This window comes from Brassica rapa, chromosome A02 (genome assembly GCF_000309985.2).
Source record: "Brassica rapa cultivar Chiifu-401-42 chromosome A02, CAAS_Brap_v3.01, whole genome shotgun sequence".
Taxonomy (NCBI): Eukaryota; Viridiplantae; Streptophyta; class Magnoliopsida; order Brassicales; family Brassicaceae; genus Brassica; species Brassica rapa.
Genome location: NC_024796.2, coordinates 8591833 through 8618293, shown reverse-complemented (window position 1 = coordinate 8618293; position 26461 = coordinate 8591833). Strand labels below are relative to the sequence as shown.

At 31.3% G+C, this 26461-nt stretch overlaps 3 protein-coding genes across 5 annotated transcripts; all 3 read right to left on the bottom strand.

Annotated features, from left to right (window-relative positions):
- Window positions 1–1089: 1089 nt before the first annotated feature.
- Window positions 1090–3395, bottom strand: LOC103852185 (protein NUCLEAR FUSION DEFECTIVE 4). The gene is made up of 3 exons (XM_009129102.3): window positions 2820–3395; window positions 1831–2648; window positions 1090–1734 (listed from the first exon to the last, which is right to left on the bottom strand). The coding sequence occupies exons 1-3, from the start codon at window positions 3156–3158 to the stop codon at window positions 1272–1274; spliced, it is 1620 nt and encodes a 539-aa protein (XP_009127350.1). The 5' UTR covers window positions 3159–3395; the 3' UTR covers window positions 1090–1271.
- Window positions 3396–5172: 1777 nt separating this feature from the next.
- LOC103852184 (CBS domain-containing protein CBSCBSPB5) lies at window positions 5173–10200 on the bottom strand. 3 transcript variants are annotated; one of them, XM_009129100.3, is made up of 15 exons: window positions 8954–10190; window positions 8576–8748; window positions 8217–8397; window positions 7998–8130; window positions 7729–7899; window positions 7533–7611; window positions 7261–7374; window positions 7034–7100; window positions 6780–6885; window positions 6625–6683; window positions 6386–6498; window positions 6173–6294; window positions 6015–6100; window positions 5849–5938; window positions 5173–5593 (listed from the first exon to the last, which is right to left on the bottom strand). In XM_009129100.3, exons 2-15 carry the CDS (start codon window positions 8716–8718, stop codon window positions 5414–5416), a joined length of 1644 nt encoding a protein of 547 aa, XP_009127348.1. In that variant the 5' UTR covers window positions 8719–8748; window positions 8954–10190; the 3' UTR covers window positions 5173–5413. The 3 variants fall into 3 exon arrangements, with proteins under 3 accessions (XP_009127348.1, XP_009127349.1, XP_033141370.1); XM_009129101.3 differs by having other exon boundaries at window positions 5283–5593; window positions 8217–8394; window positions 8954–10200; XM_033285479.1 differs by having other exon boundaries at window positions 5283–5593; window positions 8576–8733; window positions 8952–10194.
- A 2462-nt stretch (window positions 10201–12662) lies between these two features.
- LOC103852183 (probable LRR receptor-like serine/threonine-protein kinase At1g74360) lies at window positions 12663–26453 on the bottom strand. Its single transcript, XM_009129099.2, has 2 exons — window positions 19533–26453; window positions 12663–15093 (listed from the first exon to the last, which is right to left on the bottom strand). Exons 1-2 carry the CDS (start codon window positions 19618–19620, stop codon window positions 12824–12826), a joined length of 2358 nt encoding a protein of 785 aa, XP_009127347.1. The 5' UTR covers window positions 19621–26453; the 3' UTR covers window positions 12663–12823.
- Window positions 26454–26461: the final 8 nt, after the last annotated feature.

Sequence of the window (26461 nt, the reverse complement as noted above, 5' to 3'; positions counted from 1 at the left end):
GAGATGTACAGAGAGTCAAAGCTCTGACAATGAGTGAGGAATAGCTCCCTCCATGCATCATAATTGCCATCATCAATATCCAGGCTAAAGGGAATGTGGGATTTGATATTGGTTACCCCGTAGGCTCGTTCATGTGGAAGAGTAGGAGCAGCCATTGGATTTCGGAGAAATGGAAAAGAAGAAGATAGAAAGAGAGGAGATTTAGAAAAGAGACGCAGAGAGTTGCGTTAAGAGAAGGTTCAGAATCGAGAGCCCCCTGATACCATGAAAGTGAATATGTTTCACTTGAAATGTATGTTGTATACTCTTCACAATATATAGTATAAAGTTGTTGAGAAATCACAGGATATACTCTCATATCTAACAGGAATATAGGAGAATAATATCTTAACTATACGCAGATAGTTATCTCATCTAATATAGATTAGTTAAGCTTAAGGTTATACATGTTTTTTACCATTTATTAAAAGTATTGGTAAAAATGATTATTGTAAACATGAAAAGTGATATTATGAATGCTGTATTTTTGACAATTTCCCCATATAAAATAGATAGATTAATCGATTTTGAATTATTTACCATAAAATGGCTGTAATAAACAAGAGTGAATATTTTACTGTATGTAATAGTTACTGATTTATCAACTTTTCAATAAATATTTATTATTTTTATAGTATAACATAAAATAAATAATAATACTTAAAATAATATATATATATACAAGGTTTTTCTTCACAAGACGCATATTTTAACATAGTTAATATATTAAGCTACAAGCAAAATATCACATTACACTATTATTTCTGTAATGTTCTCATATATGATCAACTAGTGCATTTAAGATATTTTAAATCTTATTTTATAGTTTTTATTTAATTTTATGTGTTACATTTTAATTTATAAAAATAAATTTGAAATATTTATCAGATATAAAATTTTAAAGAATTAAAACGATAAACAAAAAATATTTAATTATACACATAAAGATCAAAATATGAAGTTTTACTATTTAAAATTGTTTTCAAGTTTTTTTTAGAGCAAAAACATCATATTTAAATTTATAGAATGTCTTTTCGAGATGCTCTAGACTGTAGAAAAAAATAAAACGTGTACATTACTAACTCTTTAGGGTAATCTTTTAACATTACAAATGAACTCTAGTAAGATTTTGTCGAATTTAAACCAAATTGTAGAATTGCTAACATATTTCTTACAAAAGGCCAAGAGAACAACCTTTGGCACGTTAAAAAGGTCCACTGTCCACATTATCTTCAAGTCTTGGACACTCGATGAAGCCTCAAGTAAAACGTCCTTGTCCTATAAACAACACTCAGACTCAGCAGCATAGCCATTAAACACACCACGGACATGAGACCACACGTAACCGAATAACACACTGATCCTGTGCAAGTGAGTGACTCAGTCTCTGTGGAGGTCCCGGCTTGCTTCCTGGCGTAGTAGTCATATATGTTACTTGCAATCACACCTGAGAACACAAACGACCCAATAGGCAATGCTGTAATCTGGAAATTGTAGAGAGAACCAAAGCATTTTAGTCCAAAAATGTCAGAGACTGAAGCAGGAGCGATTGCCCAATGAGCACCATAACCCATTCCTATTACAATGGTGACTACATAGATCTTCCCAGGCCAGTCTATGGCATAGTAGATGAGCCCTAATGACATTATCGCCTGAACCGCAGACATTGCCATTGTTCTCGGAAGTGAGAGTTTCCTAGTAAAGACGAAGAAAGTGATGATTATTTTCAGTTTAAAAAAAAAAACAATGACTATAAACGTTTATGTATGAATGTCAAAAGTGAAATTGCACCTTATGATTAGCTCAGAGAAGTAGCCACCAGCAACACGACCAAGAAAATTGGAGATGCTGATTAGTGAGACGAATACTTTGGCGTTGCTATAGCCAAGGGAATAACAGATCTGACCAAGATTGTCTATAACCGTTATCCCCGAACCTACACCTAGAACCAGAGACATAAATATAAGCCAGAAGTCAAATTGTCCCAAAGCCTGTAACAATGTGAAATCTTCTCCTATACACGGGGCTCTTCTCTTTCCCGGCGATATGTCACTCCTCTCAATCAAAGTTTTAACCTCATTCGGGTCCACACTAGAGGTTCCTTCTTCGGTCTTCACCAAGGCGGCGTTATTAATACCTGAGAGGAAAACCGATGCAAAAGGGACAAGAACCGGAGCAACCATCAAAACGACAAGAATAGCTCCTGAGGCTGTGGTAACCGTTTGAGTTATATCCACGAGACTCCGAAGTACCAACACTCCTAATAGATACACTGCGAGGACAACACAGAACCCGTAAATAGCCAGGAAACGTAAATCATCGGACCGCGAGCTCGCTCTGCAACTTCTCTCCACGGGTCTAACAACGAATAGTAGAGCGAGAACGACCAGTGGCGGTCCAAGAGCAACCATGAGGATAACAGAAGAGTCGTGAGAGGGGTTGAACATCAAGTAAACCTGAGTCAAGATTGCTCCGCTCAAGCCAGAGAAACCTTTCAAGATTCCAACAACAGGACCACGGCTCTCTGGGAAGTTATGAATGCACGAGACTAAGGATGCTGTGTTGTAGTAGGTTTCTCCATTCGTTCCCACGAAGATAGCTACAAACAACTGCATTAACAAAACTTATGTAACAAAACGTTTAAAAAAAAAGCATAAAAAAATTAAAAATTAAAAATTAAAAAAAAAAAAAAAACAGGAGTCTTGTTCGGATGTTAGTTATACATCATGTAATAAAAAGAGATCATGTATACAAAATACGAACTGAAAAATTCATCTCACAATCCAAAGAGGAAGATTAGGCAATTGACCGGTGACGACGAGCCAGACAACACCGTAGCCGACGAAATTCTGAGCAGCACCGACGAGCAGAACCGTCCAAGACGGTGATACGTCCGATAAAGCACCGGAGACGAATCCGATAGCGTCGCCGAGGTTCTTAGCGACGCCGAGAAGACCGATCTGTTTCTGGTTGTAACCGAGGGAAGTCTTGATCGCCGGGGACATTGAGCCACCGAATAAATAACCGACGCCGGCGACGGACTGGATCCACATGGCACACACGAACACTAGCCATCGGTCGTTGGTTAGAGTCTCCAGTTTGTGACGCCACAAAGCCATAGTCAATGGGGCTTGATATTTTTACGGCTAAGGAATTTAATCATTTGGAATGAACTTTTATATTTTAAATAGAGTGCGCAAATATCCAAAGCTCCAACTCTTACCAAATCAAATAGAAAATGTCACTCCAAATATGGACAGAAATTTTAAAATAAGGTAATGAAATTGAATTAACAAAACAAAACCAAGCCCACTCTGTATACTATCTAAAATCTGTCGATGTATTCCTTTCCGTTTTTGTGGATAATACATTCCAATGTGTTCAGATTTCGCCTTGGCCAATGATAAAAAGATTGCTAGTAGCGTTCCGCTGCTTAGGTTCAATCTGCGTTGGTACATATTATTTATGATGCTTGGTTTTCCGGTAAAAAGATAAAACCATTTTTCTACACCAAAAAAATATGTTGAGATTTTGAATTTTTAGATTTAGTCTCTTTTTTTCTCTGTTTTAGTTTTTGTGTCAATACCGTAAAATCAAGTTCTTTCAGAAATTTAGCAAAATCGAGTTTTCAATCAAGTTTTCCAGTAAATTGAACAAAATTAGGTCTTTTGCTAAAATCACAATTTTTTTTTTCAAAACCGTAAAATTGTGTGTTTCCGTCAAAACAACAAAATTGTGTTTTTCCACCAAAATCGCAAAATTTTGTTTTCCACCAAAACCGAAAATTGGGTTTTATCGTTAAAACCGCAAAAACAAAATTTTCACCTAAACCATAAAATCTTATTTTTCCGCCGACACAACAAAGTTGTGTTTCCCTGCCAAAAACCACAAAATCAAGCATTCCCGCAAAATCGTAAATTTGAGCTTTCCATTCAAAACCGCAAAATCAAATTTTCTCGTCCAAATCATAAAATTGAGTTTTCCGCCAAACTTGTAAAAGCGAGTTTTCTCGCCAAAACCGCAAAATAACAAATAGAGTTTTCCGAAAACCACATAACCAAGTTTTTCGCCAAAACAACATAATTGATTTTTCCCTTCAAAATTGCAAATTAAGTTTTCTTGTCAAATTGCAAAATTATTTTTTCTCGTCAGAATTTTCTGCTAGAACTGTAAAATTGATTTTTTTTGCAAAACTTTATAATTGATATTCATCGCCAAAACAACAAAATCAGTTTTCCATCAAATTCGCAAAATCAGATTTTTTTTTGTCAAATGACAAATCATGATTTCCGTCAAAATTGCAAAATCGTAATTTTTTTCAAAATGGTAAAATCATGATTTCCGTCAAAACCTCAAAATCAGATTTTTTTTGTCAAAATGGCAAAATCGGAATTTTCTTCAAAACTGCAAAATCAAGTTTTCTACCGCAATCGAAAAAATTGTACTTTTTTTTGCAAAAATATTTTAAAAATATTTTTTGAATATTATAATTAGGTCATTATTAATAATAGAAATCATGCATTTTTAGTCTTTTTAGTTATTATTATTCATATGTTATTACAAAATAGAAAACAAACAACTTAACCTTTAGATATTGTATCTAGATGCAAATACTAACTACAAAGTTAAACAACGTTTGGACACAACATTCAGATGTCGTATTTAGATGTTGCATCTAAATGATGCATCAAATGTAAAGATGATTTATGTTATAGTTTGTGATTTATTGAGTTCAGCCGTTGTTTATCACAACCATTCTGAACCTATTTTTTTGGGATGATTGGTAAGTGTTACAATTTTATGTTTTTGGCTGTAGAATTTAATCTGTAAATTTATTTGTTGTAGTTTTTCTTATATAGTTTTCTTAAACACTAATTTTTTGCTTTATAAATAAAGCTTTCTACGGCCATTTTTTAATTTCTTTTTTTTTTATTATATCCCTGACTGCAGAGCAAGACAAAGCAAAAGAGAGTCTCCACGACAGATCAGAGGTGATGGATAGTACTATCAAACTATTCCGGATTGATTATGGAACCGAGCATCTTGTGCATTGATCAGACAAACCCGTGACTGAGTAGAGACAAGAAGAGAAAATGTGTGGTCCCTTATCTGATATGGTTCTCCACATAACAATCAAGCAAGATAAAAATTCATTGAACTTCTGAACGTCACTCAAATCATCCAATATAAGTTTACTTATTTATATACAAAAAAATGTGTAAGGTTAAAAAACAAAAAATTAAATAGAATGAGTAACAAGATAAAAGAAAAGCACACGAATAAATGAGAATGGTTAATACTTTTCCCAGTCATATGCGCAAACATTGGTTGGCAAAAGCATCCACCTTTGTACCTCGCCAAAAAAATGAATCAGTTAATTTGAATGGCGCTTAAGGTATACCAAAACCCCCAGTCCAGCGGCAAGAGCTGCCCCGGCTGCAACTGTCTTGTAAGCGACTGCCCATGATTTTGATTTATCGTATTCCATATCCTCTGTGCTTACACCTCTCCTATGCCCTCTCGCTTCCACGTAGTCCAAGTGCAATTTCAAACCCTGCACCAATTTCAAAATACATTTTCTTTACCTCAAAAACCAATTTAAGCATCAGAGCATATATATACCTTAAATTTAAAATGATTTTACTATTTGAATCGAAACCAAAGTCAAGGAAAGTACCATAACGGTTCTTTAAACCGATCCAAGTATGGATTAGGGTTTTGTACTTTGGCTACCATATTTCTAGAACCCAAACCAAAACAAGATTGACTGACAAAATGAATGATGTAAGTATTTTTTTTTTTTAGTTACCTTCCAGTCTATTGATTTAGCGTGCTCTACGGCAGCTACAAGATCACTATCTGATGCCAAAATGACTTTGTCATTGTCTTCATCTTCATACTGCACAAAATAAGAACATGTCCAGAAAAAAAAAATTTCCTCTTTTTATTTCTAAAGCTTTCAAACAAATACAAACCATTATCTGAGGCAAGTTGTCAGGCTCAATGTCATCCCCCATCCGTTGTAGTATTGCAGTTATCAGAGTTGCCAAACTATGTGTCTCTATCATTATGGTTTAAAAACAGTTATGAAGTGTCTGTGCATAAGTACAAATGGTGTTATGATTAAACGTACCACACATAAACCTATGCATTCGTCCCTTTTTATCTTGTAGTTTGAAAGTAAATGTGTTGGGATATGAGAATGACTTTGTTCCTTCTATCTCCGAAGGTAGTTTAATTGATGATTCGTCTTCACTGCAAAATTAATGATCATCCAACACCAACAGTTTGAGGGACCTAGCTAGTGGTCAAAAGCTAAATGATTTTAACGAAAATAAGTAAGAACCTCCTCGTTGTTTCATCTCCATCTTCGTTAGGAGACAAAGCCATAGCGGCATCCCAAAAGTTTTGCATCATTGAGTTTGCTGTCTCATTATTTATTCCAGCTGTACTTCCAGCCTGTCCAAAAAAGATGTGAGAGCTTAACCAAAACACAATTAAACAAATTTTGCTCTTCTTACGTATCGTTCTACTCTAAGATTCTATTTGCCAACTTTATTTAAAAGAGAAAAAAAAAAAATGTACCGTGGTAACAGCAGCATGAGTTATGTGGATTACATCAATCACAGCGACAACATCTCCATCTATGTGAAAGCATTAACATTAGACCCAAATGTTGAAATTATGATGCTTCACATACTTAAGATTGATCATAGTCAGTTTTTGGAAGATTTTGCTACCTTTATCTAATACAGGAAGATGAAGAAATTTTCCATTATGCATGATATGCAAAGCGTCAACAATTGCCATATCAACTGTTGCAGACTCTGGATTTTGTGTCATAACCTATAGAATAATGGTAGGAAATAAGCAACTAACACTAGAAAAGAACATTGATTTCAGGAAGAACTGAAATAATAACTCCTCACATATTCTAATGTAGTAACAACTGAAAAAGCTACCACAAACCCAGTTACTAATGGAGAAAAATTACCTTCTCCACAGCAGTTGTCTCTGGAGGAAGATTTTGGGCAATCACCCGCATTAAGATGTCCTTTGAACTAACAAAAACAATTAGAAACCAAGATAAAAGCTCCATTACAAAAGTTGGAATATGATGTTTTAGTTTATCCAGGGACATATTTTCGTAACCAGAGAAACTAAAACCAAGCATATATTCTCCAGATAAATAGAAATAAAAGCCAACCATGAGAGACTTACGTGAGAATCCCTACTAATTTGTTCTCAGCCATCACCATGGCTGAGCTAGACTCATATTCCACCATCTTCATAGTTACTGCTAACACCGTCTCTTCCAATCCAACCTTTAAAACTCTGTACGTTTTCATTCCCAACTTTACTCGTTAAAGCTTTGCGTTACTTTTAATAGAAACAAGTATTTTTTTTTTTTTTTTTGAACAAAAACAGAAACAAGTATTCAGATCAAAATGATATGAAATATGATAATATAGAGTTAAAGGAGATATACCCACTTTGTATCATCTGGAATTATAGTCGAAAGCAAAGGCTTGAATATTCGTTCTCTAAGTGTTTCCATAAAAGTGTTTGGACCTGTATTTCAACAAAACACCATCAGCGACAGTCATTTCTATTTAAACACAAGCCAGACAATTTTCAAGCCAGCAGAGAATCGAAATCTGTTTGAGACAATATTTGTAACATATATACCAGCGATAGATGTCCCCCAATTCTTTTCAACACCTTCAACAGCTGCAGCGATGGCCTTACCCTTCTCAACTGATCTTTCCATACGAGCAATTGCATCGTATAAACACTTTGCTATATCAAGAAGTGCAATAACTTCTCCATTCTCTACCACTGGCAGATGTCTAAACTTGCCTACAGTTTCAAATTTCAAGAATTTATATAAAACAAATAAACAATGAGAGATCAAAAGAAATGAAAAATGTGTGGTTTCTTATTAAGAATTTAAGAACCTTGCACCATCTTCTGAAGAGCTTCAACAGCGATCGTGTTAGACAAAACAAAGACGGGGTTCTTGGTCATAACTTTAGAAACAGGAGTTTCTTCAAGGTTGAGTTCTTTAGCAATAACTCTTGTTGCTATGTCCTTTAACCAATAGAGAGGAACGGATCAATTCAAGCAAAAAAAAAACAGACAATATTTTGAAGCGAAAATGGTAGTAAAATGTATACCCTGTCCGTAAGGATCCCACAAAGTAAGGCATTAGAATTAGTGAGCAGTAAGGCATCAACACGACGTGCAGCCATCCTCCGACATGCTTCATGTAAAGTTGTGCTATCGGGTACGGTAAGTGCCTTACACAACCTAAGTCGCTTTACAGTTCTCTCTCCACTCCTTTCTCCACTCAAGCTTCTAACAACGACATGTACAAAACAAAACAAAACAAAAAGAATAAAAAACGAGCCAAAAAAAAAAACTAAGAAGCCTTAGCTAACACGAGTCTTAAGATTCAGTAATGAAATTTAACATTTATAACAATGTGTCATATGACGAAACATTAAATGATAAGTTGGCTTGAGGGGGTGATTACATGGAAGAACGAGAAGATGTGAGAGATCTCCGTGGGAGGTCAGAGCTTCCTCCTTCATTGTTTTCAGAAGGTTTCTTCTTCCCTTGAAATGACTGACCAGAGAAGGATAGACTTTTCCTTGACGAACCACCTTGATTAGCCATCTCAAATGATTCGATCTCCTCTTTCAGTTTCTGAATTTATATCAGAAAACGATCATCATCACACTAGACGCAGATTTTGACTTTTTCCAGAAACAAGAAAAAAAAACAAGAATACTCAAAAAAACATCATCCACAAGAATACGTAATGAGTGATGATCATTTCACAAATAATCGATCCAAAGAGCGATATGGTAAGGATTAGAAGATAACAAAATCAGCTACATAATAATCGCACCGCTGCTATCTCTCAGCAAGGACGCGATCCACAATTTTTGAATTTCCTTATACTTTGAGCCAGAGAAACAAGACAATCAGCCTCAAAATGCCGTTCAACGAAACTGATAATTTCAGGTGAATCAATCAATGAGCACCTGGAGAGAGAAAAAAAAGTCGAAAGAGAGGGAAAGCCAGAGCCAGAGGAAATGAAAATAAATTAATTATAAAAAATGAAAAGAAAAATAAAAAAGATTGTTATTCAAAGCAGATTTGGGATCAGGAAGCTCCCAAGTCCCAAGCAAGAACCTTTGCCAATAGCCTCTCTCATCTTATTTGGCTCCTCCCCTTACTACTCACAGGTTACTAATATTGTATTTTTGAAGTTTTCACACACTTTAAGAAAAACATTTCTGAAAATAAACATAGTATGGTTAATAATTTTCTTTAAAAAAATAATTATTACATGTAGTAACTCTCTTAGTTAATATTGACAAAGTGGGTAAATAAACTATAAAATTGTATTGAAAACACAAAACTTCAAACTTTGTAAAAAAAAAAAAGCTCAAAACCACAATCTTTGTGGAACGGAGATAGTACACCTTACCTCTCCTCTCTCCATTCCATAATGTTTAGATATTTATAGACTTTTCACACATATTAAGAAATGATTACTGTATATCAATAAATATCTTGATTTGCGTGTAGAAAACTTTTTTATAATTTTTAAACCAATAGTTTTAATCAAAAAATCTCAAATTACCAATTTATTCTTTTTAATTTATTAAATCTGCATTGAAAATCTAAAAATCGCGAAACAATTTTTTGTCAAAATACATATGTTTGGAAAGAGAGAGAATCATTTTGCATTGTTAAACATTTTAAAACAATTGTGAAGTGACTTATTGACAACAAAAGAAAGCGTCTCCATTGATTATATATCCACCCATGTTTCCCTTGGTGGCTTTCACGTCTTTTGTTTATTGAATACTAGGGGTTTTCCGGCGCTACGCGCCGGTTTCTCTATTATTAAAATAGTTATATTATTAGAATCTTAATTCTTATATAAATTCGATATTTAGGTTTTTCAATGGATATTATGTAGCATCTATATTAATATGTTAAACATGATTAGAATATAATTGGTTCATAGCGGAAATCAAATACAAAACCAATTAAACGAACATATATCATGAGTAGGTACGTGCACATTTATTCAAAACCAAAAAACATAACCAAACAAAAAAAAAGTTCATTTTGGGTTTGGATTTTACCAATTATCCAAGAACCAAGGAACTGGAATCGTACGGTGCCAAATTTCCAAAATATAATATATAAACTTATAAATTAATATCAACTATATTTAGTTTTAAAATAATCAAATAATTCAAAAATACTATTTATAATCTGAAATATCCGAGTTACCAGAATAATTTTAATTTATCCAAAAATTTAAAATTATCTGAATTATCTAAAATTTTATCTGAAATCCTGAAAATCTAATACTTAATCTGAAAACTCAAAATTTGCGACTTTTTAACCTGAACTAACCAAAAAAAATGAAACCAAACGGGATCTTAATTATCTTGGATATTAGCCGGTTCATAACTTTGTTACATGAACGAATTGAGAACCAAAACCGGAAACGTCCCAAGTCTACAATCTTTTCCATTTTAAAATGTCTTTTAAAACATTATAATTAATTGGGTTTGATTGTAACTGATTTTAGCGGTCAATTAAAAAATGTTACAAAAATAAATAAACCAAATCTTAAGTAAACATTTAGCCGTCTATAAGTCAAGTATTACATCACACTGATGGCCCTCTATGTTTTTATTTGTTTTTTCAAAATTTTGTGGGGATTATGTTTCTTTTAGGCAAGCTTTTGGGTCTCTGTCTACCGTAGTTATGTATTACTCTTATATCTATGATCTATATAAGTTACGCTTTATAAAAGATGTTTGTATATTTAATTTATGCAATACCAAGTGTGTATACAGTTATTTATATGTATGCTCATTCCTCTACTCTGCTGTAATGATTTCATTTCAAAACTCTGTTTTTATTTTCAAAATAAATAATAGAGTTAATAGTTCTAGTTAAGGTGGTAGATTATAGTCCTAGCTACATCATTCACAATTTACAAATTGCAGAATATGTATAACTTTGTCAAAACAATATTTTTCCTTATTTAAAGTCACTTTTACTTAACCTCATCCACAGAGGTAGAAAACCACATAAGACTCTCAAAGTTACCAATCTGAATTGATCACCGGACTTGAAACGGAGAGCGAAGCGAGCAGACCAGATGCGTCTACGCCAATGACTGCAATATCACATACAGAACATACGCTTTCTTCCTGGGTTGGTAGAAACCGGGCGGTGAAGGACATGACACATCCTTTTGTCCTATGCAGATCGGGATATAAGTTGACCTGCATATCACAAACGGGTTTTTAAGTCGTAGTTAAGCTTGGTTTCATGGGTCATGTTGCGTTTAGGGATTTGCACAACTTGTGTAGCTGTAGCCATCTTGGCCTAGCTCGCTAGATTTGGGTTAGTGCCAAAGAATCTTCTGGAAGCAATGGCAAGGTTCTTTGGCTTGTAGGAATGCCAAAGAATCTTCTGGAAGCAATGGCAAGGTTCTTTGGGTTGATGCCATGAATGGATTTCAGGGGTTATTTGGAGAGCTTTGGTTTTGTCATTGGATTGTGGAAGAGAAGGTTTTATGAGCTTTCTAAGTAATTTGTTGTCTGAAGTCTGAACAAAGCTAATATTGCCTCTGTACGACAAATTTAAAAAAATGCAGGAAAAACATTAGGAACCACACATATCACAGGAGAAAGATAAGCATCAATGAAGTAAAAGCAAGCAGGGTAGGAAAAAAAATGTCCAGTATTTGTAGAGGTCAAAATCTGTAACATCTACACAGATAAGCATGTCCACTTACGATAAATTAACAGGCACCGCTGTAACAAATCTTTTTCTTAAAATATAGCAACACCAAAGTTTAATAAGCAAGAGATGGGAAGTCAACATTTTTGTAGGCTGTGTTCCAAGGAATGGATTGTTTGCTAGAGCGAAGTCATGATCCTCAATTTATAGGATTGAAAATAATGAAGGTGAAAGGACGAGAGATAAGTGAGGATTAATGAAAGGATTAATGAAAGGAAAACTCAGAATAAATATCAGAGCAAAGATTCTTGGGACGTTACGTTGTCGACTTTCTGTGAAGAGGCAGGGAAGAAGAAGAACGACCAAGATGAAAAATAACCTAATCATATTTGGGCCTATATTAATCACACAAAAGCCCAACCTATTTGGTGGGACAAACACGCAGACGTAAGCGACGCGGTCGCAGAGAAGGGAGAGCGTGAGAAACACCGATCCACTCCCGAGCCGACACGTGTCAAAAAAAGCCCCCTTCTCTTTTGATGTCGTGGAGGCGTGTGTGCATCACACAAGTCAACTTTATATATAAAGATATTTATTTATGGTTGATCAAATTGTTTGTTTGGACAATGGCTATTTGTCGGTTATTACTACGACCGTTCATGTTCTTCCTTTGTTTCCAAATTCGATGTTGGAGTGAAGCGGCTACTGCATAGTCCGTCTCGTTGTTGCAGCCCGTCTCGTTGTTGGGAATTATGGACCACTACGATCAGGGCTGATCCTGGCCAAGCCATATAAAATATTCGTTTCAAGCCCACAAAATTTTTGAAAAATATATATATACATAGAATTGATGGATAATTAATGCTGGATCATATTTTGAGGGAGGATAAATCTCCTTGAACATACTTACCTCTATGTAATCATTACATATACTTATGAACTCATGATCTTTTTTTTGCTATGTGGAGGAATCCAAGAAGGTGAGCTGATATGATTTTTAAGACAACATACGTTTCGCAGAGGCGATGAAAGCATTAACGAGGCGGAACCATGCCCGATGCAAAGGACAATCAAAGTACATAAGTGCAGCAATGCCTACCAGTGCAGCCACATAAGTTGAAGATGTACTCCAATAGAAGACGGACATGTCAATAGTATCTTCATCATCTTCTTCTTCTCCTTTTCTCCCATTATCTGGTTCCTCTGAGCTAGTGTTGTTCCCTGATCTATCGAAAGAAGTAGGAAACTGCAGAAGCGGATTTCCGAGAAAAGATGCTTTCTCAAACGTTGAAAGTTGTCCCGACACAGGTATCACACCAGAAATGAGAGGGTTGTAGGAGATGTTGAATGTACTCATCTCATTCAAGTCGTTCAAGCTCTTGGGAATGGTTCCTGAGAAATTGTTCCAAGACAGATCAAGATTCCGCAGGCACTTGAGATTTCCGACTTCTTGGGGAAGCTGGCCTGAAAATTTATTATGGGTAAGGTTGAGGAAAGAAAGAGGCAACTTCCCTATCTCTGGAGGCAGTCTCCCTTCAAACTCGTTAAAACCCAAATGAAGCATACTCAACCTCTTCATCTGAGAGATGCTTGCAGGTATCTCGCCTGATATCTTATTCCCACTGAGCTGAAGATATGCTGGTATTTCAAGTGTGTGCGCCATGAGACCAGCAGCGCAGCCAGGAAAGAGACCTTCCCCTTCAAGAATATGACGCCATAGGCTTCTACAATTCTTTTTCGTAAGAATTGCGTATATAAACAAGAAGGGAGGGAACTTTACAGGAATCCATCTCGTCAATTCCATGCATTCCCCAGTTGCAGCAATAATTATGCTGTCATTGCTCTGCCTATTCACTTCAAAGGTTGGGAAAGGATTGCTACCCATATTAGTCAATTTAGGATGAAATCCGCCAGAGAGGTTGTTGTTTGCCACGTTAAACCACAAAAGGCTCGTGCAGTTTCCAATCTCTTGAGGGATTTCTCCTGAGAGAGAGTTACTGTCAAGCATTAACCACAGAAGAGATGTCAACTTTCCAAATGAAGCTGGTATCGAACCGGTCAGCCTGTTAAAGGAGAGATCAAGTACTTGAAGCGCCAACATGTTTCCATACTCATGTGGTATGCCACCGCTGAAGTTATTGTAAGCAAGAATCAAGAACTTTAAACTCTTGATCTGGGAAATTTCAGCAGGCAACGTGCCAGAAAAGTTGTTGAAGCTAAGATCTAGCCTGAAAAGATTATGTAACATGAAAATCTTGGAAGAATAGATTCCTCCAACGTATGAGTTTCCATTCAGAACTAGATACTTTACTTGAGTGAACCTCCCGAATATTTTTTGTATATCGCCTCCAAAACCATTTCTACTCAAATCAAGAAACGCCAAGTTGCTCAACTTCAGGAGAGTTTCCGGTATGTCTCGAGAAAATTTATTGTTCCCCAAGTACAAACCTCTGAGAGAGGATATGGAGCCTATCTCAGCTGGTATGCTCCCGGTGAAGTTGTTTCCCCACAGATTCAATTCACTCAGATCCTGACAGTCTGAAACTTGTCCTGGAAATTCGCCACCAAAACCATTCTCAGACAAATCCAACACTCGCAAAGTGCAGTTCCCCCTGAACACTGAAGCTGAGATGTTCCCGGAGAGAACATTTTCAGAAACTGAAAACTCCACCAGCTTTCCCAAACGAGCCCCTATCTCTCCACTGAATCTATTGGTACTGAAGTCAACGTACTTCAGATACCGGCATCCACTAAAGATGTTGTCGATTCTACCCGTTAATTTGTTTGTCGACAGATTTGCAACAACCAAGCTGTTGCAGAACAACGGGAAGCTAGAGTGAATAGTGCCCGCAATCCTATTCACTGATAGATCAAGAACCTCAAGATTTGATAACCCCGTTAGGTTCAGCTCTCCTTCAATGATATTATGAGAAAGATTCAGATGCTTTAGCTTTTGACAACGGCTCAGGTCATATGGTATTGAACCTTCGATAGTGTTCCTCGATAAATCGAGATATGTGAGCTGAGTTAAAGCGGAGAAATTCCCAAATAGACCACCGGCGATGAGGGACTCGCTTAAATGGATCCCTATGACTCTACTTCTCTGAGGTGTACATGTGATGCCTGGCCATTGACAAACATCTTGCTCCTTGGTTTTCCACGCCGTGTACATTCCTCCGTTGGTTGGGTTGTGAGATTCGAGGTACACTTTTAGCTCTATTAAGACTTCTCTATCACTGTCCAGAGAACCTCCCGCCACAGCTATGGCTGCCACCCAAGATAATAAAAGCACATAAAAAAAGAAGCAAATTCTTTAGATAGCTATAGAAATGCAAAAACAATCATAAAAGATGTCATTCTGGTTTCTATAGAATGTCTAAATGTCTTTGACATGTTCGCAAGCAAAGGGAAATTGAGACTATTCATAATGTTTTTAAAACTGGACTTGAAACTAAACCGAATAGCTATTTTGAGTACTGATTTAATATACTCCGACCGGGTGAATACTACATTTAACAAAATATAAATTAGTTATATTTCAGATAACAGTATAATTTTATAAGTAAATATTATACATAATTATAATATATATCTATATAAAATAAAAGCACTGTAAAAATATTGGATTAGATAAAAAAAATTGAAATAACTTATATTTTGACATATTTACCTACAACGTTGTATCCAATAAATATTTAAATAACCAGAATTATCTAATTGTAAAAATATTTAAAACCTTAATTATAATGAATATTTTTCTAATTTTTTTGTTTAAAAAAAATAAAATTTTGATTATTTTTGTTATTTGGATTTTGGTTGTTCTTTTAAGAATATAAATATATTTTTAGTAAGATTATTTATGACATAATATCTCTTTTTTAGAATTAAATAGATAAAATAAAGTAAAGTATCGATTGGCTAAAATTACATAAATGAATATAAATATAATATTTTGAAATCTCATGCACATATATTTTATTAAAAAAAATTTAAAATTAATTATATTTTTATTTGTTAATATTTTATTGAGGTGTCTTGCAATTTATATGTATAAAATAAGTAAAACGTTGCTATATTGGTTATTAAAAATTAGACTAATTCAGTTACTCATTTTGTTGGTATATTGAGTTACATGTATTTTCAAATTGAAGTATAGTTATTTTAGATCCTTATCGATCAAATCAGATTAGTTTTATTTATTACATTTGTTCAGTTCTTTCTCTTTGTAATTACAGTTTCATATTATTTTTAATAATAATATATATTTTCATTTTTCAAATTTTTAAATAAAAAATAAAGTTATGATCAATAGAAAGTTGCAAAAAGGAAAATAACCAATAAAATTTTGAAAGTTCAGGAGTGCATATTGATATTTATAATAATTAAATATTTTGTAAATTTTCAGTAGTTTATACCTTAGATCTATAAAAGCTAAACAGAACAATATTTTAAATAATATTAAACATAATAATATAGATTTTCTTAGGTACTTTTATTATGAGTATATTGAACTGTACAAATATATATAAAAATAAAAGCAAATTAAATATTAAGTAACAGAAATTTGTTGTGGTAAAATATAATATTTTTAATTATTTAATGGAAATTTAATTATGGAAAAGTACATTAGTTTCATAGGGAAATTACATGTTTACCACTTTTATGGTACCATTTTCATTTTTACCACCACTAATGAGACATTTTCAAAAATATCTTCTTCATTAAGTGGTAAAAGACTCTTATGCCCTTGTTATTTATATATATAATAAATCATTATTTAAATAAAAAAATAAAAAATAAAATAAAATAAAATAATAATTTTTTTTATGTTTTCGAATTATACTTTTTCAAATTCGAACTTTTCTATAAAACTTTTTTTTTGAATTTTTTTTTCGAATTTTTTTTTTATTTTTTTTTTCAAATTTCTTTTTGAAAAACGAAAATTATGTTTGAAACTATTTTTAAAAAAAAATTATATATTTTTAAGTATTTATATATTTATTAGAATTATAAATTTCACATTCCAAAAATCCTACCCCACCCCTCAACTCTAAACCCTAAATCTAGATTAGTTAACCCTAAGGGTATAATTGTATTTTAACCTTAATTAAAAATGAGGGTAAAAGTGGTTAGTGTAAACATGAAAAGTGGTACTATGAATGTGGTATTTGTGGCAATTTCCTTAGTTTCATTTTTAATACAAATAGGATGTATTTTTTAAGTATTTATATATTTATTAGAATTATAAATTTCACATTCCAAAAACCCTACCCTACCCCTCAACTCTAAACCCTAAATCTAGATTAGTTAACCCTAAGGGTATAATTGTATTTTAACCTTCACTAAAAATAAAGATAAAAATGGTTAGTGCAAACATGAAAATTGGTACTATGAATGTTGTATTTGAGGCAATTTTCCTAGTTTCATTTTTTAATTCAAATTATCTAGCTTAAAACTAGTTCAAATGAAAACATGTTTTGTGATTTTTTTTTTGATAAATCATGTTATACAAGTAAAATATTGTATATATATATTTTGTTGTAATTAAAAATAATTTTCAACTAAAGATCATGGAAAAGTAATAAACATCTCAATAATACTAATTACAAGTATTTTTAAACAACTAAAGATTTTAAGTTATGTTATTTTAATTTTTATGTAATTATCTAAGAAATATATATATATTAAAATATTTGTATTTCTTTGAAAATATAATTTATGTTGTCTAAAAATATAAGATTATGTTTTAAAGAGAACATTATTTTTTGTTAGTATCAAGATTATATATAAATATTTTTTTTAAATGTCTTTTTAAATTTTATAAATGTTTCGTTTTATTATATATGTTTTTTTGGAAAATATAAAACTAAAATAAAAATCTAATTAACAAAAACTACTAAATAAAAAGAAAAATAAATTTAATAATAGTAATTAGATGTAATATTCCGTAATTCATTAAAGGTATCCTGTAATTAATCATCATAAGAATTAACATAAGAGCGAGACGTATGAAACTGACTTCTCAAATAATATTATAAAGATTTCATTTTTATAGAAAATAAAATATAACAAATTACACATTTACAAAACTAAAACAACAACCAAACGTAATCAAATTAAAATTAAAAATATTTGTATATTAACTCAGAAAAATAACTGCAATCCAAAATATGCTAAAAATAAACTGTTCAAATTATATATATAAAATTTCATGTATTGTTAAGAAATAATTTTATTTATTTATATATATATTAGTTATAAATTAAGATAAATTTTACAAATAAATGAAAATTAAATAATAATTAATGACGATTGTTTAGTTATTTTGTACATATTTTATATGCGCATGAGCACGGAAAATCACATAGTGAATAATAATTTTTTCAAAAAAAAAAGATTAGACATTTCAAATTTGGCTAGATATACCAACACAATATGACAACTACAAGATTATTTTCTAAAATGTTTTTGTTGAAAATTTGATTCCTAAATTTTATTTGTACCTATTAGCATACTTTTCTGAAAGATCATCTAATATAGGAATACAATTTAGGAATCAAATTTTAAACAAATACACTTTAGAAAAATCATGAAAAAAACGTTTTGGTACCAACTGAATCTGTTCTTGGAAATATTTTTGAATCACTTTTGATAACTATTTTCTAATTTTAAATAAACATATATTTATTTTTATATATTTATTTCATTTTTAATAAATATTTATTTTCTATTTTATTTACTTTCTATTTTTTTTAATGAATGTTATATTGTAATTTGTTATGTGTTATTTTGTAATGTTCTATTTTGTGATAACTTTTGTCTTAATATGCTATTATATTTGGTGCTACCTAATGATAGTTCGTTTTTTTCTTTTGTTAATTCAATTTTGAAATTCAAATTTCATATGATTTAATTTTATTATTTTGTGTATATAAAATCTTTTTTTATAAAGTTTTAGCTTGGTTTAAATATAATTTGACTAATTATTAGCAAAATATATTGAAGCGTTAAGAAAATATAGAGATAATTATATTCTAATTATAAAGCGACCAATACAATTGTTATAATATGCATATTTAAATAAATTATTAATTTATAATTAAAACAGAAACATATTTTTACACAGAATTTTCTAAAAAATTGTTATCTTATTATCTTATCGATTTGTGACATATGTTAAACCGGACCAATTCAGAATCAGATAAATTTATTAATTTATAGTTTTTATTTATGGAATATTAGTTTATAGAATTTTACTATAATTTTTTCATTACTCTATTTGTTTATTCCAACATTGAATAGGGTTGAACTAAAACCTAACTCCCTGATCTTAGAACGTGAGTCAACCATTCGTTTGGTTCATCATGTTCATAGGTTTTTAACAGGTTTTTTGTTGTTTTTTATCCGGTTTGAAAATTTTAAGTTTTTGAGTGAAACCTAACCCGGTCACATGTGGTCCGACAGCTGGGATGGTCGGACTTAAAAAGCATATATTGTTAAACCAAGAATTACGAGAGTTTAAACCAAAAAAAAAAAAAGAATTACGAGAGTTTAACTTCATCACCTCGGTCACTTCAAGTACGCAACACCAATCTAGAAATATAATGAAGTAAACATGAAAGAAACAGGTACCAGAAGAGAAGAAGCAGATACCAGAGCAGGGCGCGCAATATGAACAAAATAACTAAAAGAAAGTGAAGAATTACCGGTGATCAAAACAAAGAGTAGGAAAGAAACCAAGCTAAGTGATTCACAATCCTGATCTGCTATTATCAAACGGGTTACTATCTTCATTATATTTCAGTTTGGTATATTGTCTCAGCAAGGACTAAGTGTATATATTGGGAGAGAGGAAGAAATTACGAGAGACATCTCTCTGAGAAAATACTTTAAAAAATTGTCTAGAGTCTCTACGTCTCTGTGGCTAATATTTATTGGTTATAGTGTTTTTATTTTATTTTAAACTTAAACACAAAAAAAAATTATATTAATACTATATTCTATATATAATCTTGCAAGAGTATCGGCTTAATACAATACTCTAATTGTTTTTTCTTGTGATATCGAAAGACCATTATTTTACTCAAACAATAAGGTATGAAAAAGTAGATCAAAATAGAACAACCAACACAACAAAGTTTCATATGAAAAGATTTTGCAGTCCTAGTTAAAGAATTAACAACTGTATTTTGATCTTGCGGTATATATGTAAGATATCATGGATTAATTTTTTTTTGTAGAATAGATATTTCTTTTAGCTTTGTCGAAAATTTTGGCAAGACATGCGGTTCTTTTATGTGGCGATCAAATCTTTGCAGTTCGATCCAAAGTTTTGGCAAAAAACTCCATTCTTCTCAAGTTTTTTGTACTCATAAGTTAGTTTTGTCCAGACATGTTTTTCCAAATCCATCAACAACCATTAAATTGCGATATAGAAGATCAAGAGCCATTCACCAAACATATATTTTGTAAGCATACAACTTGTGAAACAATAATATGATCTGGTGTTTGCACTACTATAGTTTTCTGTTGCATTCGCGACAACTAAATTTGGCATTTTTTTCTGCATATCTGATCAGTTCTAGTGAATCCATATATGTTTCTTTGAATAATTTATCATTTCTAAATTTTGATGGATGCCAAATTATCAATAGATAATAATCTTTATCCAGTTCCAGATTTTTAGTGCTTTTCTGCAATATTCTCTATTGGTTTAAATGAATGGAAATGCGGAGACAACATTTCACATCGAAAATAATACAATTTCATAATTTATAAAAGGCTATTTTTGGGGGGGGAGGGGGGGGGGGAAACTATGGTGATGATAGGTTCGACTGTGGCGGTAAGAATTTAGCTGTAGGTAAGTTGGTTGTAGCTGTAAAGTTGTTACTGTAGATTTTTTGCAGAGACATTTGTTGTAGTCAAATTTTTTTTTTTTTTGGTAAAATGTTAAAATTATATTACCAAGCTTTTCATTTTTTACAGAAGGACAGAGGAAACAAGAAACAGAATGCAGAAAATAAACTAAACAGAGCATCTTGAACAAGCCTATTCTAAGAATACAGACTAAAGTCCTTCAAGCGAACTGGAGATAGCAAAACGTTAATGCCCCAAGAGAAGGAATGAGAGGAGCGAGACCCCGGTTGCCGCGAGCTCCCAAAGAGAAAGGCGGCTCAAACCTTGAAGCAACGGGATAACCTACAGCTTCCGAGAGACCCAATCATCAAGACCATCACCGAGAAATGCATCCACGAAACAGCTAGCCCGTTCGAAATCGCCTCACCGACAGCACGAAGAGGAGTCCACAAAACAGGCGGTGCCGTCGTTCGGAACAGAGTGTTGGAGATTGCTGTCACCAACCCTCCAACTCCGGGACCGTATACACCCATTTAACCCACCACACACGTAGAGTAATAGTTGTAGTCAAATTTGTTGTAGCTGTAAGCTATAAATATTCAAAATTAAATATGTGATGTATATATAAAATAATTATTTATTTTCAACTAAAATAATTTATATTAATGATTTTTATAAATTATAAAAGTTTATTGTTATTTAAAATGTGATATGTAAATAATATTTATGTTATTTAGAAAAAATTCGATAATTTTAAAAACACCCAGATTTAAATTAAAATATTTATAGATGTTTTTATTATGATTATCTAATTTATTTGATATTATAGATAGTTTTTTCATTGTATAGTTTATATAGCCCATAAAACGAAGATGCAGGTTTTTTGCCTAAAATACATAAGAAAAAATTGCTTTAGTTTTTTTTTGTAACCTTAAAAGTAAGCTAAAGCATGATTGGTATAAGTTAATAGAAATATGTTGTAGACTTTAACTTTCAAAAATAAAGCTACAACATGATTGGTAAAATTAAGTGTTTTAAAAATGAATAAAGCAAAAGTAGTGAGATAAAGCCCAACGAATCACCCCCTATGTCCTATTAGGCTAATTTCTTTTTTGTAACATCTTTTTCTCTAATACCCTTTAGTATTTTCCAAAATAAATCAAATAAATAGTTTTATAAATAAAAAAATCAAAAAATAGTAACTACCGATGAAATACATATATCAATTCATTGGTATTTTTTCACAGTTATCAAAATGTTTAAATTATAACTTCATATTTTGTTCTACAAAAAGAAGATTTGATATTCTACACAGTACAAAATGTAACCACTTTTTTCATTGAATCTAATATGTTTAGAATACGTGATCTACGTAAATAATAGTAATCTAAAAATATTTGGAAAACACATTTCACGCTTAACCTATCGTTCTAAAATCTGTAGAATCCGGAATCTATACATTACTATAAATCTAAAATCTGTAAAAATCAGAATCCACACATTACTATAAATCTAAAACTAGTAGAAATCAATTTCAAACATGTTTAATGTGTTCTACATATAGTATAATACAAATTCTACGAATAAGAATAATCAGTTCCAAAAATATTTCCCTCATATTTCTTTGTTGTTCTCCTCCAACAAACAATATAGCAAATACTATATTGTCAAACAATATAACAACACACAATATAACAACAAACAATATAAACAATACATTTATAAGATATTGTCAATATTATATTATAAATTTTATTTAATCAAAAACAGTATAGTATGTTATTATATTTTACTTCTCTTTCTTCTCTTTTTTCTCCTTTTCCTCATATTCTTTCTTAATTTTCTCATTCTTCTTCTTGTCCTTCTCTTCATCTTCCTCTTTTTCTTCTCATTCAACAAATACTATATTACTAGATAATAATCCGTGAACAAATATTTTATTACTAGATAATAGTATGCGCTCTACGCAGGATGAAATATTTCTTAAACATACATTAATGATTTTATTAAGGGAAATTTTTCCAAATAAACCATTTTAAAATATTTTTTTTCACAAAAAGAGCCTTCAAGGAGAAAAATCACCAAAATAGATTTCATTAAAGAGTAAAAAACCTTTTACCCCTTGCTTTATATATATAAATAATAAAAATAAATAAAAACTAAAAACAAATTAGAAATATATAGTTTCGAATGATATATTTTCAGATTTGAACTTTTTCTATTTTTCAAACATTTTTTCAAAAAAAAAATTCAAATTTTGTTTTCAAAATTCAAAAATGCTTTTTGAAACTATTTAAAAAAAATTAAAATTTAAAGATTTATTTTTAATTCTTTTAAAATTTTAAACCCACCTCTAAACTCTATGGTCTATATTAGTTGATCCTAGGGGTAGAAGTGTATATTTACCTATTTAATAAAATATTTTGGTTATTTTGATCCTTAGAAGCTATATTTGAGACAAACTTTTTAGGGCTATTTAATTGTATTTATCTTTGATTAATTGTAAAATTCAATTTAAGTATGATATTTTTTATAAAATTTTGAAATTAAAATAATAGATCATTTAATTTAAACAATATTAAGTATATATACATTTTAAATTTGAAATCTATCAAATGACGTTTCCTACTCATATGTTTTATGATCATTAAAATATTTTTACAATAAAAGATTTAAATTACTGATGACAAAATTTCTAATGTGAGATTTTAATAGTTTTAAATTTTTAATCATATTTAAAAATTTTAAATAAAACAAATACAAAAAATATGAATTTTTAATATATGATTAGCATGATTGTTTAATTTATTTTAGTATTAAAACATTAAACAGAAATGATATAGGATATAAAGAATTGTTATCAAATTATTATTATTAAGTATTATTTATTATCATATATAATTTAAATCACATTAGATAACTTCGGATATTTTTTTAAAAAATTATTTAATGTGTTATGTGAGAATGCATATAGGGACGATGTGTCAGTATTTTTGTTGAAAACATTGCGGTTACGATACATGAGTTTTTTTTGTGAGAAATATTGTGGTGAACACATGTCTTCATGGCATTCTCAAAATGTTTCTCAGATAATATATGTTCCTCCTTTTATTATTCATTATTCACAGTTAGTAAAACGATCCTGTTTTTAATATGCTATTGGAACGAATGGATTATTATACACTATTTATCTAACACATATGGTAGAATATAGTTTTCAGTTTCACATTGCATCAAGAACGGACAAACGTGCAGGAGAAATTGGTTCACTTTCGCCTAAAATTGTCACATCACAGAACCATTTTATTACAATATTAGACTATCTTCAATTGTTTACTCTATTTTTTACAGTGAAATAAAGTAACTTTATAATAGAGTTAAGTTATATTCTAATGTTATTCTATTTTAAAGTAAAAAATAGAGTCATGAACAAAAAAATAAACAATTTATTTTATATATAGAGTAAAAAAAATTTTTATATTATTATAAAGTGAAAAGTAAAATACTATTAGAAAATTTTTATTCTAAATTCTATTTTTACGAGAATAATAGAAATGGGTTGGGAGATGCCATTAGTTGTTCAATTTTTCTCGTTAATTCACTTTTTTATAAACAAAGCTATATTTTTCCTAATTTGTCAAACTTTTCCATAGGAAAACACTGTTTTCAAAGTTAGGGTGTGACTGGTAACCATCATATGAACAATAGGAACGGATATGAAAAGAATGAATAGGAATAAATTTTTAGAAATGATACGGAATGATGGTTCCTTATCAAACTTGATGAGGAATTGATTTGTTCTATAATTCTCTACAAGTAAAGAAATGAAGAGAAATGAAAAGGAAAACTTATTCCTCATGAATGGTAAAATATTTAAGGAATATTAAAGAACATAGTGTTTTTCTTCGTTCTCTTGGTCACCAGTCCCACCTTTAGTCTTTAGAAACTTAGAATAATGATTCTATTAATAAGTGACGCGTAAACAGTTTTAAATGGTTTTATCTGTTTACTTACAATCAATCATTTACAAATTGATCGTGAATTTCAATTTAATTTTCCGGCTCCTACATATACAAAGTCAAAGTTCCACTTAATGACAAGACTTTAAGTCGTGAGGATCCTTTATCGTTTACTTTGAATACTTTGAATCGTATAACACTTGGTTAGGCTTAGGCATACAAAGCCAAAGTCTTTCCCGATATTATTTTATGAAATGTCATGATCCGTCTTTTACTTCGACCCAATAGCCATATATAGTAGGAAATTGCTTACTAGAAAACAAATAAGCTGAGGAAAGAACCACATATTTCTATACCACGAAACTATTCAATATATAAAGTGAAACTTTTGGAATCTGCCAACACACTTGAATAGAAAAATAAAAATGTACAAGGAAGAAAAGACAGAAACTTACACAGAAAGGGGTTGCTTGATATCAATCAATAAGACTAAAAAAGGAAGTTGGACATGTTAAATTTTTATGTAAATGCAAGATGCAAATACAATAAAATGACATGTAATATAAATAGAAATAATGGATATAAATAAATACTTTTTGTTTTATTATTTAAAAATATTTACAAAAAAATTAGTTTTACACAATTCTTGTAAACACCCTGACAATTAATAATGAAAGATTCTATTTCTTCGTCGCTTGATACATCATCTAACTCATGATGAACTAACAATAATTCCAAGAAATTCTCGCTTTTCCTTTATAAATCAGTTTTAAGTAGCTTGTTAATTCTTCATATTAATCTACGTCTATTTTATAGTAATCTACGTCTCCAAAATCCAATGATCTTCAAGAAAACCATAATATGAAAAAAAATCACGTTAATAAGTATAACTTCATTTTATTGAAAATGCACTTATTCATTTTTTTCAAAGATATAAAGCTATAAACCTTCTCTTCAAGTTTATTTTCTTACCATTTTTCTTAAGTGCTAACTTTCTCCTCGAATTTATCATAATCCAGGTCAGCATCGTGCATCCACATGGTTTCCTCACTATACATGCTTCCTAGAACACTGTGACACTCATTTAGACTGCTGGATTTACTGCGTGTATAAGTTGTGGTTTGGAAAGGACGCACAATGTGGTTTCTCATTCTACATCTCATCTATGGTAATAAGCTCTAAATTGCTCTTTCCCAACTGACTACTGGATAATCCGAATCACAGTTTTTTTCACACTATCGAAATTGACACCTCTATGCAAGTTAGAGTCTTCAAAAAAATGACCATATGCCAGATTTAGCATGCAATTGGTTCACAACATCCTGAGTGGTCGGCCTTCCAAAACCTGAAACTGGATGTGAAACTAATCTATAAATTATACAATTAGTTTCTTGTGAAGGTGAAAGACAAGGTCAAGGAGATGGTTTTGATCAACAAGATCCTGAGCATCGTTTTTCCGATCCTCTCTTGTCATTTTCTGCAAGTTCTTTGGGATTGTGGGTTCAAAATATCTTCTGGACTAGTATTCTCTGCTTCGAACTGTTAATATCCTAGCCAAAAAGAAACTGAACCATTTGCATTGTAAACAACTCCATAACAACTCCAAAAAAGGCAATTTCTTGGATTTTGGTGTGTATTCACATCAGTTTTAGGCTGGATTTCTCCTGAGAACTAAATTATCATCATTTGGTTAGTCTGAATTTGGATTTTGATCCAAGTAGTTTACATGATAAATTCATGTAAATCGTAACAAATAATCAGTTTACCCTCTGAAATTAATGAGAAGATATTCCAAACTCAAATCGACAGTGTGGTCCATT

Bases quoted from the DNA above. Each gene is read 5' to 3' on its own strand.
- LOC103852185 (XM_009129102.3), bottom strand. From the start codon at position 3,158: ATGGCTTTGTGGCGTCACAAACTGGAGACTCTAACCAACGACCGATGG. The intron at 2,649-2,819 runs GTGAGATGAATT...TTGTTAATGCAG, and splicing joins CTAATCTTCCTCTTTGGATT to TTGTTTGTAGCTATCTTCGT. The intron at 1,735-1,830 runs GTGCAATTTCAC...CGTCTTTACTAG, and splicing joins TTCTCTGAGCTAATCATAAG to GAAACTCTCACTTCCGAGAA.
- LOC103852184 (XM_033285479.1), bottom strand. From the start codon at position 8,718: ATGGCTAATCAAGGTGGTTCGTCAAGGAAAAGTCTATCCTTCTCTGGT. The intron at 6,101-6,172 runs GTACGTTTAATC...CCATAATGATAG, and splicing joins AATGCATAGGTTTATGTGTG to AGACACATAGTTTGGCAACT. The intron at 5,939-6,014 runs GTTTGTATTTGT...TATTTTGTGCAG, and splicing joins ACAACTTGCCTCAGATAATG to TATGAAGATGAAGACAATGA.
- LOC103852183 (XM_009129099.2), bottom strand. From the start codon at position 19,620: ATGAAGATAGTAACCCGTTTGATAATAGCAGATCAGGATTGTGAATCA. The intron at 15,094-19,532 runs GTAATTCTTCAC...CTTGGGTGGCAG, and splicing joins ACTCTTTGTTTTGATCACCG to CCATAGCTGTGGCGGGAGGT.